Source organism: Aplysia californica, unplaced genomic scaffold (genome assembly GCF_000002075.1).
Source record: "Aplysia californica isolate F4 #8 unplaced genomic scaffold, AplCal3.0 scaffold00067, whole genome shotgun sequence".
NCBI lineage: Eukaryota > Metazoa > Mollusca > Gastropoda > Aplysiida > Aplysiidae > Aplysia > Aplysia californica.
The window spans coordinates 1,051,019-1,066,843 of NW_004797337.1; the positions used below are offsets into that span (position 1 = coordinate 1,051,019).

The 15,825-nt window shown below is 37.7% G+C and overlaps 1 protein-coding gene across 4 annotated transcripts in view; it reads right to left on the bottom strand.

The window, feature by feature from the left end:
- Positions 1-10,340, bottom strand: part of LOC101847805 (GATOR complex protein Iml1) — a 62,765-nt gene extending 52,425 nt beyond the window's left edge. For all 4 annotated transcript variants that reach the window (XM_005093656.3, XM_005093657.3, XM_005093655.3 and 1 more), the window contains exons 1-12: positions 10,172-10,340; positions 6,711-6,798; positions 6,150-6,199; positions 5,667-5,752; positions 5,296-5,379; positions 4,777-4,826; positions 4,327-4,396; positions 3,499-3,639; positions 2,421-2,490; positions 1,726-1,798; positions 1,006-1,199; positions 293-427 (exon numbers count right to left, since the gene is read on the bottom strand). In XM_005093656.3, coding sequence (XP_005093713.1) covers positions 293-427; positions 1,006-1,199; positions 1,726-1,798; positions 2,421-2,490; positions 3,499-3,639; positions 4,327-4,396; positions 4,777-4,826; positions 5,296-5,379; positions 5,667-5,752; positions 6,150-6,199; positions 6,711-6,798; positions 10,172-10,223 — 1,093 coding nt within the window. In that variant the 5' untranslated portion in view covers positions 10,224-10,340. The remainder of the gene's footprint in view (positions 1-292; positions 428-1,005; positions 1,200-1,725; positions 1,799-2,420; positions 2,491-3,498; positions 3,640-4,326; positions 4,397-4,776; positions 4,827-5,295; positions 5,380-5,666; positions 5,753-6,149; positions 6,200-6,710; positions 6,799-10,171) is intronic.
- Positions 10,341-15,825: the final 5,485 nt, after the last annotated feature.

Consider the following 15,825-nt stretch of genomic DNA (forward strand, 5'->3'; position numbering starts at 1 on the left):
AAAATTAATTAAAAAATAGATGAAATTTACCTCCAAAAAATAAAGACTTTTACAGAAGCTTGATAAAGGCCTTCTATAAATAAATTCCAAGGAAATAATTATGAGAAATTACTTTCACCAGTGTGAGTGAAATTTCTTTTACCACCGATTTTATCATTGCACCTAAATAATATTGTCTCTGTTCATGAAACAGTCTCTTTCTGCAAACACCAGAACAAGCCAATGACACAGGTTAACAAATGAATGTAAACAGAAAGAAAGACAGAAAGAAAGACCCTCTCTGCTCCCTCACCGCAGTCAATGGTCCTCTGTTTGGTGATGTTGGCCAACTGTCTGTCCACCTCGAAAACGCCCGGACCAGGGGTGATCACGACAGACACCTTGCCAGTGCGGTCAAAGTTCCGATCCAGGTAATATTTTTCAAACACTGCAAAAACAATTTCATAAGTCTAAAGTAATAACTTTGTTGACATTTGTTTATTTGTTTGAGTAAAAAAGGAGTATATTGACACAGGAACATCCATTTAGTAAAGGGTTAAAAGCAGGACAGACAGAAATAACTGAATGAAAAAAGAATCAGGACATACAAGTGGCCTCCTTCGAACCACCCTGTTAACTTTTATTGTATAAATGAGTCTTAATTTGAAGAGAAAATTACAAAGATGATGCAGGATAAAACATCTTAATTGCAGCAAAGAATCAATGACAAAGACTTCTACCTTTTTTTAAAACGGCATTGAGCCAAATGGCACTTGCTCAAAGGCTACTGTTAATACAGTTGTTGGTTACCCTTTATTTAAAAACAACTGTACTCTCAAATCAAAGAAATGTTGAGGTTAAGTAAAAAATACTAAATGGGACTTGGGGTATAAGAAAGTAAATGTTGCAGCTGCTAGCATGTATTAAGCTATGTACATTACACAGAGGTTTTTCAATAATTGTAACTGTGGGCTGATCAGTAATAGAAACAATCAGGAAAGAGACAAATGCAGAAAGTATACGCACAATTCAAAGACATATTGAGAGTTTCCAGAAAGTTCCCCTGCGAGGCCAAAGAGTTGGTGGCTTTGGGCATCCTCCAGCCCTGCTGGCCGTGGGAGTGATAGTGCAATACCGTCTCCTGGTACACGTTGAACAATGTACGCAGCTCCCGCAGCACAGAGGACCACTCCTCATATCTCTCATTCTGAACTATGACTCTGGAAAACAAGAGAACAAGACCAGACACATAAGGAAAGACAAGATGATATTTTATGGATCTCTACAAAAAGAAATTTGCTGTGACATGGTAAATACATGCACACTTAAGTTAACACACTCACATACCTACACACATGAATAATTGGCTTCAGGTGGGGAGTGAGTGCCCTTGTGTCCTTTTGTGTTAATGGATGCTCATGAGAAGAGCAGGTGGATGGTTTGGGGAGGCAAGAGAGGGAGAAGGGGAAGGACAGAAAGAGAGACGGGGCGTGGGGGGGGGGGGGGGGGGGACGGACAGACAGACATGCAGAGAGAGAGAGAAAAAACAGAGAGAGAGAGAAGTATAAGTGTATTCACAGTACTGGAATTTCTTTTTAAAAGGACATACATTTTAATCAGTTCAAAAGTTAGTATTAATAGAAATAAGAATGTGAGATTAATTCCCTAAGAAAAATACACAGAGAAACTAGAACAGAAAAGTTGTTACATATTTTTTAAAATCAAAGACTTTGCGAACAATGTTACCTGTAAAAATCCTCATAAATCCTGCCCTTTGTGTCAATCTGGAGACATTCCCTCACTGAAGGCGGAAAATCCTCTGAGGGCAGAAAACATGAAAATGAATAATTTGGAAACGACATTGATATTTCAAGAAATACAACAACTCCCTCACCAAACAAATAATTTTAGCTGAATAAAACTTTTTACAGAAAAAAAGACGTCATAAAAACAAGAGATACATGTGTTCACTTTTCAACCCCCCCACCAAAAAAAATATCAGTATTGAAATGAAAAACAAAATAAGTACTTTTCCTGCATAAATAGTATATAAAAGTGTTCCCTACATGAAATGTTGTCTTTGCCATTAAAAGGCTCAGATATAAAAATTTTAAAAAAAGAATAGAACAATAAGTAGCTACTTTGTACCACAATCAGGAGAGCAAAGACAGTTAAGTTTTAGTAGACGTTTTACGGTGCTCGCAACTGCATAAGGTCATGTGAGCACCAGAAGATTAGAGGTGTTACAAGAGAGTAACAAACATAAAAAAGAAAAAGGGGAAATAAGGAAGTTAGATGTTTCATAGTAAAGAAGAAGCAAACCACACCAGAGCACCCGCCAACTACCCACTAGCAAAGACAGCTAGGGAGAGAATTTCTGGGGTATGATTATACCATATATAAAACGGCAGTTATATATAATGAGAACATTTCTAACATACCAACAGACTGAGCTTCATAAAATGTCCGAGAAAACAACACAATCGTCACATCGTGCACACAGTTCTGATCCTGAAAACAGAAAAAATGGGCACTTTTGAACAAGAGAATCAAAATATTATGAATCAGAGGCAAACTTGTTTCAAAATTCTTTGCTTTCTATTATCTAATTCAATACAATGAAAAAAACCTACTTAGGCATCTGTGCATTTAGACTCAAGTTTGACCTATGATTACGTGATGTTATAATTCTATGAGGTCCTGCCATATCAGTACAAATTGCAAATATATAAACTACTGAATTTTATGTGATACAAAATAAAAGGAGCAAATCAAGCCTGGTTGCCAAAACAAAGTAATCTTAGTATAAGTTTTGATTTCTTGGGTTGTAGTAAAAGTAAAGCTGATAAGCATCATCAACATATGATTCTAATGCCTTTATGTTAAAAAAAACACATTAAGAGAAAAGTATTACTCAAAAGAATCAGAAACTGCAGACAAAACCAGAGCAGCCACACTTTTTCATAGATATCCTATACATGAGAAAAAAAAAGCTAGTCGGAAAACACACACCAACAGTACTAGTCATAAAAAAAACCACACAACTCATAAAGACCAGAAGTGCTTGAGAACAAATAGTAATGGCAGACACACAGGCAGTTTTACAGCACTTGCACTACAAATAGCTGATACATTTGCTAAAGATTAGAGGGATTGCTAGAGAGTAACATGAACCAAAAAAAACAAAGACATAAGGATGATAGTTTGATACGAAAAAGAAACAAACCACACCTGAGCACAAACAAACCATCCACCATATAAATTTTGAGTTTTGAGTGAAGACAAGCACATGAATAGAATAACAATCATTTAGAGCTTGGAAAAAGCATGACAGATAGAGAGACAGAAAAGGTCAGAGTGAGCGAACGGAACAAGACTTATCTGAGGCACCCTCCAACCACCCACAGACAAACAACCAAGAAAAAAACACAAACACAAACACACATACAGATGACGCACAAACACACTGTGACAATACAAAGACACACAAACACACACAGAGACGATGCACAAACACACCTTCCATTTGTCAAACAGATCAGTAAGGAAACCATTGACAGCCTTCTCAAAATACAGATCTCCATGCAGATCAAAATCCCACATCTCTGAGCTCATCTGAATGAAAATCTGCACAACTGCTGTGGGAGACCGGAACACAATCTGTAACAGAACAAGTTTATTAGGTGAATAGAAAGCAATAGTAGGATTCAAAATGAACAATTCTCATTTTAAAAGTAAGACGAGTGAAAATGTATGGTTGAACTTGCTCTGAGACAATCATCTGTACAAAACACAAACCCCCTTCTCCCCCCCCCCTTTTTTTTATAGTAGAGGGTTTTACGGCGCTCACAACTGCATAAGGTCATATGAGGTGTTACAAGAGACTAACAAACATAAAAAAGAAGAAGGGAAGATAAGGATGATAGATATTCGATAGGAAAGAACGAGCAAACCACACCAGAGCACCCGCAAACCGCCCGCTGAGCCTCATATTCGGGAAAATGTATCTCAGCATAATTTGCTAGGAAACATAGTTTAATCACAGGCTCCTTCCCCCTTTGCATTTTTACAAATATTATAATGACACCGTCCAAGACATCCACCCATCTAAGACAATCGCCGTTCTCCGTGACAATGGGGGGGGGGGGGGGGGTGTCTTCGCATTCAACATTCAAATTATTATATAATATTAAGAAGAGAAACATACAGAAGATGAAAGTTAACAAACAGAAGTTGGCATACACAGAAAGAGTGATGGAATGAGGGAGCAAAACAGAAAGTGAAAAGCACAAACACACGACAAGAGGACAAAGGCAAACATTGACTTTTTTAAAAAATTAGACATACTCTTGTGTCCTCTGTTATGACACCACATGTCACGTTTTCACCGCGAGCCCACAGTTCATTCACTGTGGTCCTGAAAACAAAGGGCAAAAACATTTAATGACGCATTCCGAGTTAGACTACATGCTTCTGACAGGGGCAACCCTTAGTTCATTTCAGCTAGTGATATAGAATAGCCAAAAAGCCAATGTAACGATGGTCATTAAATGTGGAGAAAACACAATACCAAAGACCAAACAAAGTGTTACCCCAATTGCTTTTGTCATAAATCCAACAGAAAAATTATCAGGATTTCATCCTTCCATCTCCACTACATGGAGAAGTATTTATAGTGTACAATAAAGTCAAGACAAATTCTAATATATTCAACAGCGAAAAGAAAACACATCCTTTAAAATTTTGCAAGCTTTCATCACTTTACAACATTCCAGATAGACCCATGAAATACCATACCTCATTTCGGCGAATTCTATTGTCTTCTTCAGGTAAACACAAGTATTTGTCTGTGAATTTTAAAAAAACAAAAAACAAGTTAAACGGAAAAAATTTTTTAAAATGTTTTTGTATGCCATAAGCCAACAGAGATAATGTCAACAAATAGAAAACTCGGAGGCAAAAAAAACTAGAGGAAAACTTCCAACAGACCTGAACAAAAGCAAAAAAGCATCAAACAGCATACAGTGAATCATTCTGTTGATAACTAATAGCTTTATCATTTGAGTAGCTCAGACTTATGAGCTGAACTTGTCCTGTAATTCTAATCCAACCCCTCCTATCAGCTAAACTTATAATTGCCAACTTATTGAAAGGATTCACAATGAAATTATCACCAGAATCATTTAAAATGTCTTTCCTTGTGAGAATACACATTATAAGTATTAAACATAAATTCTTCCACGTCAGGTTCTTCATAAAGTTCAATGCACTTCTGCAATGTGTCGTCTTATATTACTGCATCATCAATTGTCTTACCAGGGTTTTACAAAGTCTCCACATGTCACTGCGGCCGAAGTACTGCTCCTTGAACAGCAACTCCACAAGATCAAGAACAACAGTCTATCACAGAGAAACAAGAAATAAGAAATAAATAATAATAATAATAATAAGTACATTTCTATAGCACTCACTCCCCAGATGGGGTCTGCTATGCATTACAGTTGCAAGAAAAAAGAAGTAAAACCCATCATAATAAAATGAGTCATATACCTCTCTTAATAATTCCCTTATAGCTATATATATATATATTGCATGTGACAACAAAACTTGTATTATTGTTTATAATATCATAGCCAAAACATCAAATGAATTTTCTAGAAATATTTCATGAAGAGCAACAAACACACCTTTGGGTCGACTTTGTTGATGATGATATTGTTGTAAGGCCGTAAGCAAAAGGCACTGGCTATACCCTGCTCTATGCTGACAGCATCTGAAAGGCAAATGAATAAAATTAGTACGACTGTCATCTACAACTTTTTCACCAATCATATGATGACTAGCACGGATTTGAACTCCAACCAAAAAGAAACAAAAACAAACATCCGCAGCATTACTGTAGCATCATAGCCTTTAAAAATCTTTATGTTTTTCAAAAACTCATTATTGGACTGTCAAGTTTATATTCCTCAAAGAAGTATATTTTACTTGAAAATTTTCGCTGAGTGAGTAGATAAGTTTTAGCAATAAATCAGGTAGGCTGCAAAAAAATATTGACACCAAGCACAAGGCAAAGAAATGCACCCTCAATAATAAAAAAAAAAATACAATGAGTACAGCAGGCTCGGGGGTGTCGGGGGGAACACCAAAAATATCAAATCAAGCAGTACCTTTTTGCTGATACTCCTCAGGAAGGCATTTCACTTGAAGAAGAAGTCGACTGAAACAAGATCATCATTGTGCAAGATGAGCAGAATAATTAACAAAACATTTTGATAAAAAATAATGTGTTTGAAATGAATGATAGAAAAAGCCCTTCTAATCATTACAGAATTGAGTGCAATAACTTATTAAAAATTAAATCCACAATAAAATTATGCTAGCTGTCGAACTCTCCACCCTAAATGAAAAGCAATGTGAGGTGTTCTGACAAAATGAGTTACTTCTGGCAATCCACAAGGAGATGTCAGCCAAAAAGAGACACATCAAGTTAATTGTAAATATTAAACTGACACATTTTTCTTCAAGTTGTACATGCTTTTTATCATTTCATGTGATAAATTGTATCAACTCAACCTATAAATTTGATGTGTATATCTGTGCCCCTAGGACTAGAATTCCAAAAGTAACTCATTTTGACAGCATCCTTCACCAATACTTTTTAGAAAAAGACTGTTACACTTATATATAGAAGAGAGTGTATTTTATCTTTATTAAATCTCTGAACTTACTTCCACTCATCATCTGGATGGTAGAGCTCCACAACATCTCCAGCTTTTATATCAGGAAAATCTTTCGAGGATATCACAATGTCTTGATCTGATGAAGAAAATAACATAAGCATGGTAGTTGAGAACCAGTTGCTCTTTCTTTAAAATGAGGACAAAAATTTGAAAGGAATAACAGACCATTGCTATTTATGGAATCTCTATTCGTTCTATTTTTATGAAACAAAAACACCATAAACCTCTCTAAATTAAATTTAGGAGACAGTCCTTTTAAAAACTAAACAACCTTTAATTTGTCTTTTTTTGTTATTCGTATAAAAGTATTCTATCTAACAACTTTTTTTTGTGGTACTTTTAAAAGTCAGAAAAGTTAACATTGATGATAAAGGGAGGGAGGGAGGGGAGCCACATAAAGGTGCAGTGCAAAGCAGTGTGTTTGGAGTATGATGTTTCTCTAAGTGACCCAGTGGTAAAAAAAAACTTAGTCACAGAAGACAGTGACTGGTACTCAAAGCATGGGGCAAAGGGTGTAGGCCTATTATGTCATGTGCTTTGGTAAAAAAGTAAAGTTATAAACACCACAACGCCGTGAACGTAACTTGCAGGCTACGTTCACGGCACCCTGAATCATCCACCATTGGCACAGAGGCACAACTGAAACGCTACGGTCACTCAAGCTCAGAGTGAATGAGGAAACGGTACAGGAATACGCGCGTGAAAAATAATGCAGCGGTGGTCCGAATGCAACAGTTAGAGGGCGAAGCACAGCAAAACAGCCTCGGTCATCAATCCTCTTCCCGAGTGCGGACCTGGCAACGCTCGACAATTTGAAAATAACGGTCGTTTGAAGAAACAAGGGAGAATGGAAGAAGGCCAAGGCGGGAAGAGGGGTGGGAGTGGACGAAAAAAAGAAGCAAAAGGGAAAAGGGTGTGAAGTGAGCAAGATCATTTTTAAATTGCAAACTACATTCAGGGCACAGTGAACGTAGCCACAGCGTATAAACACCCCCCCCCCCACCAAGTCTACAACAGAATACATTTTTTATAATAAAAAGTGTAAAAGAGTTTCATCTCGAATTGCTGTACAATATTTTTGTTAAACTGTAGTGTAAAGTCCATTGTGAATGTTCACTGGTACGAAACATCGTCGAATGAACCAGCAGAGATCACACTTTTGCTCTGCCTACCCATCAATTCAATAAAAAAATTAAGTTACTTTTACAATACACTGCTACGCATGCAACTACCAGTTATAACGAGTAACAATACTACAAGTATGCAGCCACAAAGAGTTATTTTGATACTTTCATACAAATTTGTGCTTAACCAGCAAGCACTCTCTGCCTTCTCAAGGAGCCACTATACTCCTTTGTCCAGTGCATGCAGTTTTGCAGAATTAGGCTATTCAAACTGTTTTTTGGGGGGGTAAAAATGATACTAGAATCTACATCTAGATCTCGTTTGTTTTGTTTTAGTAGAGGTTTAACGGCGCTCACAAACTGCATAAGGTCATATGAGCACCAAGGGATGGATGTTTACAGTGACAACAGAAAAGTCCTTACTGGGTATCAGATTTACTCTGCTCACCTCTCTAGTCTCTTGCTTGAACAGCACAAAGTCTGCTTCGACTATCAAGACACCCCAGAAATAGCGGGTCACAAGAGTAAAAGTGTGACAAACATTAAAAAAAATATAGGAAAATGACGATAGTAAGGATTAGGAAAAACAAAGCAGCAGTTCCCTGTTGTCGATCTAGATCTAGAATCTAGTTCAGGCACAGTATGACATGAGCATGACATTGTTAGCAATGCCAATTGGGCTTTCCCGCGCAGCGAAAATTTGGTCTCCATTTGCGGGCGATTTTGCGGACCCGGCCGAAGCGTAGGTGACTAACTTTGTCAACCTCCGTCTGCTCTATTTCCGAACCAATCCGAATGAAACTCGGCAACCAATCATAGGGCAAACTAATGACATGTGGGCGTTGAAGTTCGTACACATAAATTAACCTATATTTTTGGTGTCGGGAACACTTTCGTATCGTGTACACCGAAAACTATTAACGCCGAGATGGTAATAGATCTATCCTATAGATAGTGTGCTCGAATTTGAACGTTCTGTGTCAAGTAGTTGTTTAGACCCGATCATAAATGCACGACTACCCCCCTATCCAAAGCAGCTTCGTACGGAGACCGGCCATTTTCACCTCACTCTCGCCGCAAATGTATGTGACCTACAAATCTCCGCATGACTATTGCGGGCCCGTTCACTGGTCACTTGAAATAGGGCAATGGCGGGCGCACGCATCCGCTTGTTTTTCTCTCTATTCCCCTGTAACATCGCAATGGGGGTATTCCGAGGCGAGGTTATCTCGTCTCGGGGTGTTCGCGTCTCAACGGTGAAAAAGAATTTTTAATTGTACGGCATGCTAGATTGAATTAACTTATCTTTTATGGTTGGCATGGTCTAAAATCATCATAAAAAGCTTGGCAATTATTTAGTCATGCTGCCAACATATATTCTTAAAGATCCCATGTTGTGATACGATGCTATAAATAAAATAGACTCATCCCAACACCCCTTTTTCGCAAAATCGTAATATGTACACCAAAATTCTAATTATAACAAAATTAGAAAATATCTACGAAATGGGAAGTAAATCTGACTGCAGAAATGATTTCTACACCCAAAAACACATAGAGTAGCCAAGTTTCTCTCTAACACTCCGATTAGTTACCGAGATATCGTCGATTTTCTTACAGAATCTGCTACTACGTGGTCCACCTTTTAGGAGTATTATAATACGTGGGTCATCCATATTTTGCCGACCTTTACAACCCCATAACTTTTTTATTTATTAACCGATTCTTAAAATTCAAGAAGCATAATTCTGAGAATTGAAAATTCTTTCTTAAGTACCAAATAAAAAAGGGCTAAAGTGAAAATTTAAATTTTCATTGGCATTGCTACAATCATTGTTTGTCATGGTGGATCAGCCCATATATTACAATTCTACTGTGCATTAGAACGAAAAATTATGTCCCCCCTTTGGGAATGGCCTAAAGCCTTCTAAAGTCTAAAGACACTTCAGTCAGTGGCACCACCCCGAGGGGTTCTAGATCTAGACTCTAGATCTAGATCTAGACTCTAGATCTACTCATAGTTCATGATGATACATCACAACTGAAAGTGAAAGAGCTGCGGAGCTGGCCTAACTGCATCTGATCTCCCCTCTACGCTTAACGGCAACAGAGGATGAACAAGTAAAAGTACTCATAGTTGATTAGTATGGTCAGATAGTTTGTTGCATAAGTCACAAGTAAAGTCTTGGGTCGAGGGTGTGACTGAAACAGCACTGCACTGAAAGTCATGTGTTAGATGTATGTTGACTCTCATTCATCCATCCATGATTAGCAGTCATTGACGAGTCAGTTATTTTCAAGTAGACTAGGCTACATGGATCTTACTTTTGTACGTGCGTTGTGTGTGCACACACAGCCTGAACGTCTTCATTTTCATTTCAACGAGGAAACTTCACTTCATCATCTTGGTGAATAGTGTTGGATGGTTGAGTGAGACTGCTGACAACTGCTGAATGAACGGTGAATGGCTGAACGGTCAGGTCGGTCGGACTGTCTGTTGTTGTCAATCTAGCCAGATTTACTTTTTGAGGAAGGAATGCAAATCAAAATAAAATTGTGCCATTTTGTTTTGAGGGGGTTGAGAGACCCAGCGGATTGCCGAAGAACGCGCTTTTGTGTTCATGTTTCAGCATTCAGTCTTCGGTGTTTGTTTTCCATTTTTATCATTATTCTTCTCAAAACCCAGTTCGTCATTGACAGAATGGTTTGCAAAATGAAGTTGCTGCGGTCAATTTGTGTGTTAGCCGGGCGGTATCCTGGGTCTGAGTGACTGACGTGGTACATTTAGGATTCAGATTGGAATGAAAAAGCAAGTTATTCTGAAAATTTAGTAAAAGATTATAACAAGTCTTCAGAATGATACATAACTAGATTTCTACATATAAATAGGTTCATTTTTCACTTTCGAAAAATAAATCCGTCAAATGGGAACAAAAATTGCTTTGTGTTGTGCATTCACGGAGATTGTATTTAAACGACGAGATTGAATGTGGGGATAAAACAAAATGAAACTACTGAAACAAAATTACTGTATTGATTCGGAAATGTATTCCACATTAATAAAATTTAAAATGCTTTTATCCAAGTGTTCGAACTTTCTTCCATTTGCCATTTACCAACTGGCATATCACTGGTTTAAAGTGTATCAGTATAAGCAGTTTAAAATATTCAGGGGAAACAACTAGTAAAATTCTTGTTGCTACTATAAATAATTAATGAGTTGTTGGTGCTGCTGTTGCTATTGTGGCCTGCCGCGACACGAAAAAAACCACGATCCCCCCATCCCCGTTTTCCTCTTTCAGTGCTCTTCATATTAAACTTTGATTAAATTTTAAGATTTGCCAACAGTTCCCATCACGTTTTGCTTTGTTTCTAATCCTTTTTAAAAAAATACGTCTTAACATCATAGGCCTACGTGAGTTACTCTACTTTTTGCTGTCACTTTTCTTCCAATGTAAATATTATTATAATATTGGGCAAGCTTTTTTTCCCTTGTAATAAGCAGAATTCTGTTAATGCCTCAAACCAAAGGTATCTTCATTACTTTTCCCCAATTAAAAAAAAAAATTATTAAAAACCCATCACATTTGCCACGAGCATTGATTTTGGTCGCATGCGACTTAAGGGTAAATTTTGGAGTTGTTATTTGATTTTTTTTTCCCAAAAGGAAGTATAGGCCTAGCTAACTCATCCTGAATGTTCAAGAGGGGTGGGGAAAAGAGAAGATTTTGGTCATACCGTAACCGAAATATTGTACCGTGGCCCTTTGACCCCTCGAGGACTCAAGGTAATTTCCGGACGACAAGCCTCTGATTTCCCGCGGGATTTCCAGTTGCCAGGAGCAGTGGTCAGGCCTGGGCGACGACGTATCCAATTTTAACGAGTGTTTTCACTTCGCCCAATGGGTTCAGCAGTCAACAAACTCGTAATGTGGTATGTGGCACTATACCTGAAAGAGTTTTTCTTATCACTGTGTGAATAAATAAAATCGTTTAGCTCGTGACTTCTTTTTGTCTCTGTGAAATGAGGATGCTCTTGGTGAGATTGTTCAAGTTGTCTATGTTATAGTTAACTTATGAGTTGGTCGGGGGGGGGGGGGGGAGATAGAAACCCACTTAGAAAAGTCGTTTGACTGCTCAGTTACCATCTTTCCTCTTTCCTTTTCAACCCCCCTTTTTGTTTTGTTTGCTCTAGTTCCAAACCTTACTTCTGACTACTCCATTCACCTACATCTAGCCACAAAGTACCGTAGCAACGTTTGTAGGTTACTACATAAAAGCCAAAAGGAGGACAAAAAATTTTAACACACTATTTACTGCGTATAAGTGATTTAAAAATGTATCAACGAACATGATTTTGTTTCGATCAACAGTAAAAGATTCGCTTTTTCATTTAATTTTGGTAGATGCAGCTTCTTTAACTGGTTGGATGAAAGTTTACTTCGGCGGAGAATGGAGTGACCCTTAGTTTTAATAACAGCTCTACGGGTCTCATACATGTCTTTTGTACGAGTGATGTGTCGGATGAGAGGTGGGAATAATCTCCTATAGCAGAGCTTCAAAATAAGCAACATTCCCGAAAAGAATAGCCGTGAAGATTTTCATTGAATCCTTTTTTTCTCTAATCTAATGAAACGTAGGCTACACAGCAAAGTGGGCCGTCTTGTAATACATGTATGTGTACTGTGAAGGTTTCCCAAAATGTATTTTAATCAAATTCTCAAAATTTAGTAAGAAAAATAAATTGTACCATGCTGACCCCTGGAGTTTCTTGGCATCAGCGGCTTATTTATTTTTTATTTTAAAGAAACTTAACAGCACATCCCGAAAATGGATCCAAGTACAGTGGAACTCGGATTTAACGAGCTCGGATTCAACGAGATGAGATAGATTCCCCATTGTTTTTCTTCTTTAAAATCAATAAAAGTAACCCGGATTCAACGAGCACTTAAACCAGCGAGCTCGGATTCAACGAGGTCGCTTCCAGGGTGAACAGCCCCCGCAGACGTGGCCTCGCTAATTTTTCTCCCAGAACATCTATCCCCGGAAACCATCCATTGCACCTGCATCGTGAACCATTATTCACTTAGCCGATTGTATGCGACCAATCAGCGGCCTTTTTAAATACAAGGAGGTTACAGTAAGCTGGTGGGGATTTTTTGTGGTGGTTTTTTTTGGGGGTGTTTTTTTTAAAGCTCCTTGGTTAAATACTAAACTCATGTATTGTTGGCACGCGCACGCGTCCACTATGGCGTGTGTCGGGGTCAGATGGGAGGCCTGCACACGTGTGGCTGTTTGTGCGGGTCGGGGAGGGGGGAGAGACTAGCGGTCCGGGTGTTGAACGTCGCATGTGTAAACGTGTCAGTCTTTTTTTTCCCTTCCGCAACTGATCATTATTACAATAATAAGCTTGTCTTGACGTAGATCTACGTAATGAATTGTGTGCTGGCCAATAATAATAATAATAGATAGCATTTGTATAGCGCATATCCCCGCTCAACAGCAGGCTCTATGCGCTTTACACTATATTATTACCCAGCAGACCATAGAACACTCAGAAACATTTTCAGCTTCCCGGGAAGCATACAGTGCAAGCAGCTGATTAAGCGCCTAAACACTAACAAACTGACAAGATCTTTCGCTGTCTATAGCCGGGTACCCATTCCCACCTGGGTGAAGTGAGGAAAATTCGTGTAAAGTGCCTTTCCCAAGGACACAACGTCGGCCTATGGAATCAAAAGTTGCTGTATGCTGGGCTCTCCACAGCAACACAACTTTTTGGTAAACAATCGAGATGCCACAGGCGTGTGTATTTGAACGAATCGGTCTTTTTTTTTTTACACAGCTCATAATATGCAGGCATTCCAGGCACTATTTGTGACTTCTCTTGTACATTACTTGCTCAGTGCCTGTAATTATCTACACAAAACCTTGTCTTTGTTATTACGAACACTTGGATTCAACGAGATTTTTAGGTCAGGCCCGTGACCTTGTTGAATCCGAGTTCCACTGTAGATGTTCCTTTAATTTATTTTGCCTATCGATCATTGTTTGTAGACCGAGAGTATAACGTGACAACACAGCATTGATACTTTACATGTATAAATATTTAACCCCGTTGGCATAATTTAGACCAAATCAGGGAACAGGCCACTTGACCCCGTCTGTCCCGATCGACCCGGAATGAATGGATAGACCTACAGTCTGCAGTACAGATAATAATAATAATAATAATAATAATAATAATAATAATAATAATAATAATAATAATAATAATAATAATAATAATAATAGTATTAATAATAATATAATTATTATTATTATAATAATAATAATAATAATAATAATAATAATAATAATAATAATAATAATAATAATAATAATAATAATAATAATAATAATAATAATAATAATATTATTATGTCTACTGTATCCCAGCAAAGCCATCCGAAAGAGACTTGAGATTCTTTGGCCACATTAATTGATCAAATGGGCTTGAGAAACTGCTTCTTTGTGGAATGATAGAGGAACTGAAGAGCTTGGAAAGACATAGGACATCATACCATTACACTGCTGGCCTGAACAACTGCACATGAGCTGATCAGGAAGATTGACTACTGGAAGGAGTGAGGTACCATAATTGCCAATGTCTGATCTAGTTCCAGACCTTACACCTGATACCTGAATAAGAAGAAATAGAAGAACCCCAACAGAAAGATGGAGGTACTCTGCAACTAAACTTTGGAATGCCTCAAGGTTCAATATTGGGTCCAATCTTGTATACGTTGTATACACAGCCGCTTGGAGCTGTGATCAGAAAGCACAATATGAATTATCACATATGTATGCAGACGATACACAGTTATATAAATCTGTTCCACCATCAGATGTTAAAACCTTACTTACCACCGTAGGTCTGTGCATTGATGAAGTCAAAAAGTGGATGATTGATAATACGCTCCACCTTAATGAAAATAAAACTGAAATTCTTTTATGTAACCCAAAGAAATGTCATATCCCTGTAGGCATAGATCTTATTTGTACTGAAAATGAAAAACTGTATTTTACCGACAAAGCAAAAAGTCTGGGCGGGTATTTTGATTCAAAATTGTCAATGGAACATCATATCAATTGTTTAATTATTTATGTACCATTTTGTTTAGTGAATTGAGTGGAATTGGTCATATGTCTATGTTTTTGAATGAACACTCGTTGACAACACTCGTGTCATCTTTCTTGTTTTCAGGCATCGATTATTGCAATGCTTCACTAGCTAACTTACCAAATAGGCCTACCACTCTTCACAAGATACAACGTTTTCAAAATCATGCTGCTAGGCTTGTACTAAAGAAAAAGAAGACAGATTACATTACTCCCATTGCATTGGCTTCCTTTGTCAGCTAGAATGTCATGTAAAATTGCAATATTATGTCATAAATGTGTCAATAACAAAGCTCCCTCATATCTCAGTGATCTCATCCAGATTTATGTTCCATCTAGATCACTAAGATCAGGTGATCAGTATCTTTTAAGAGTTAGTTCCTAGAAAAGAGGGTAAAAAATAAGCTGAAAGATCGTTTGCCCACCTTGCTCCCTCGGTCTAGCATCTGCATTTGTTGCCATTTTTCCTCAAAAGTTGTCAAAAGTCGCCACAAAAATGGCAAAAGTTTGCTAAAAATGGCCAAAGTTGCCAAAAAAGTTGCCATTAATTTTCAAGCTTTCAACTCTCTGTGACGACGTATATAGCAATATGTTGATATAGATAACTTCATCTAAAACACCAGAATTTCTTGTGCTCTGTTTTAAGCATCCAGAATATCATTTGCCGCCACACAGAGTGTTTAGTTTTAGTAAAAGTTTTACGGCGATCGCAACTGCATAAGGTCATATGAGCGCCAGAAGATTAGAGGTGTTACAAGAGTGACAAACGTAAAAAGGAAGAAGGGGAGATAATGACGATAGATGTTTCACAGGAAAGAA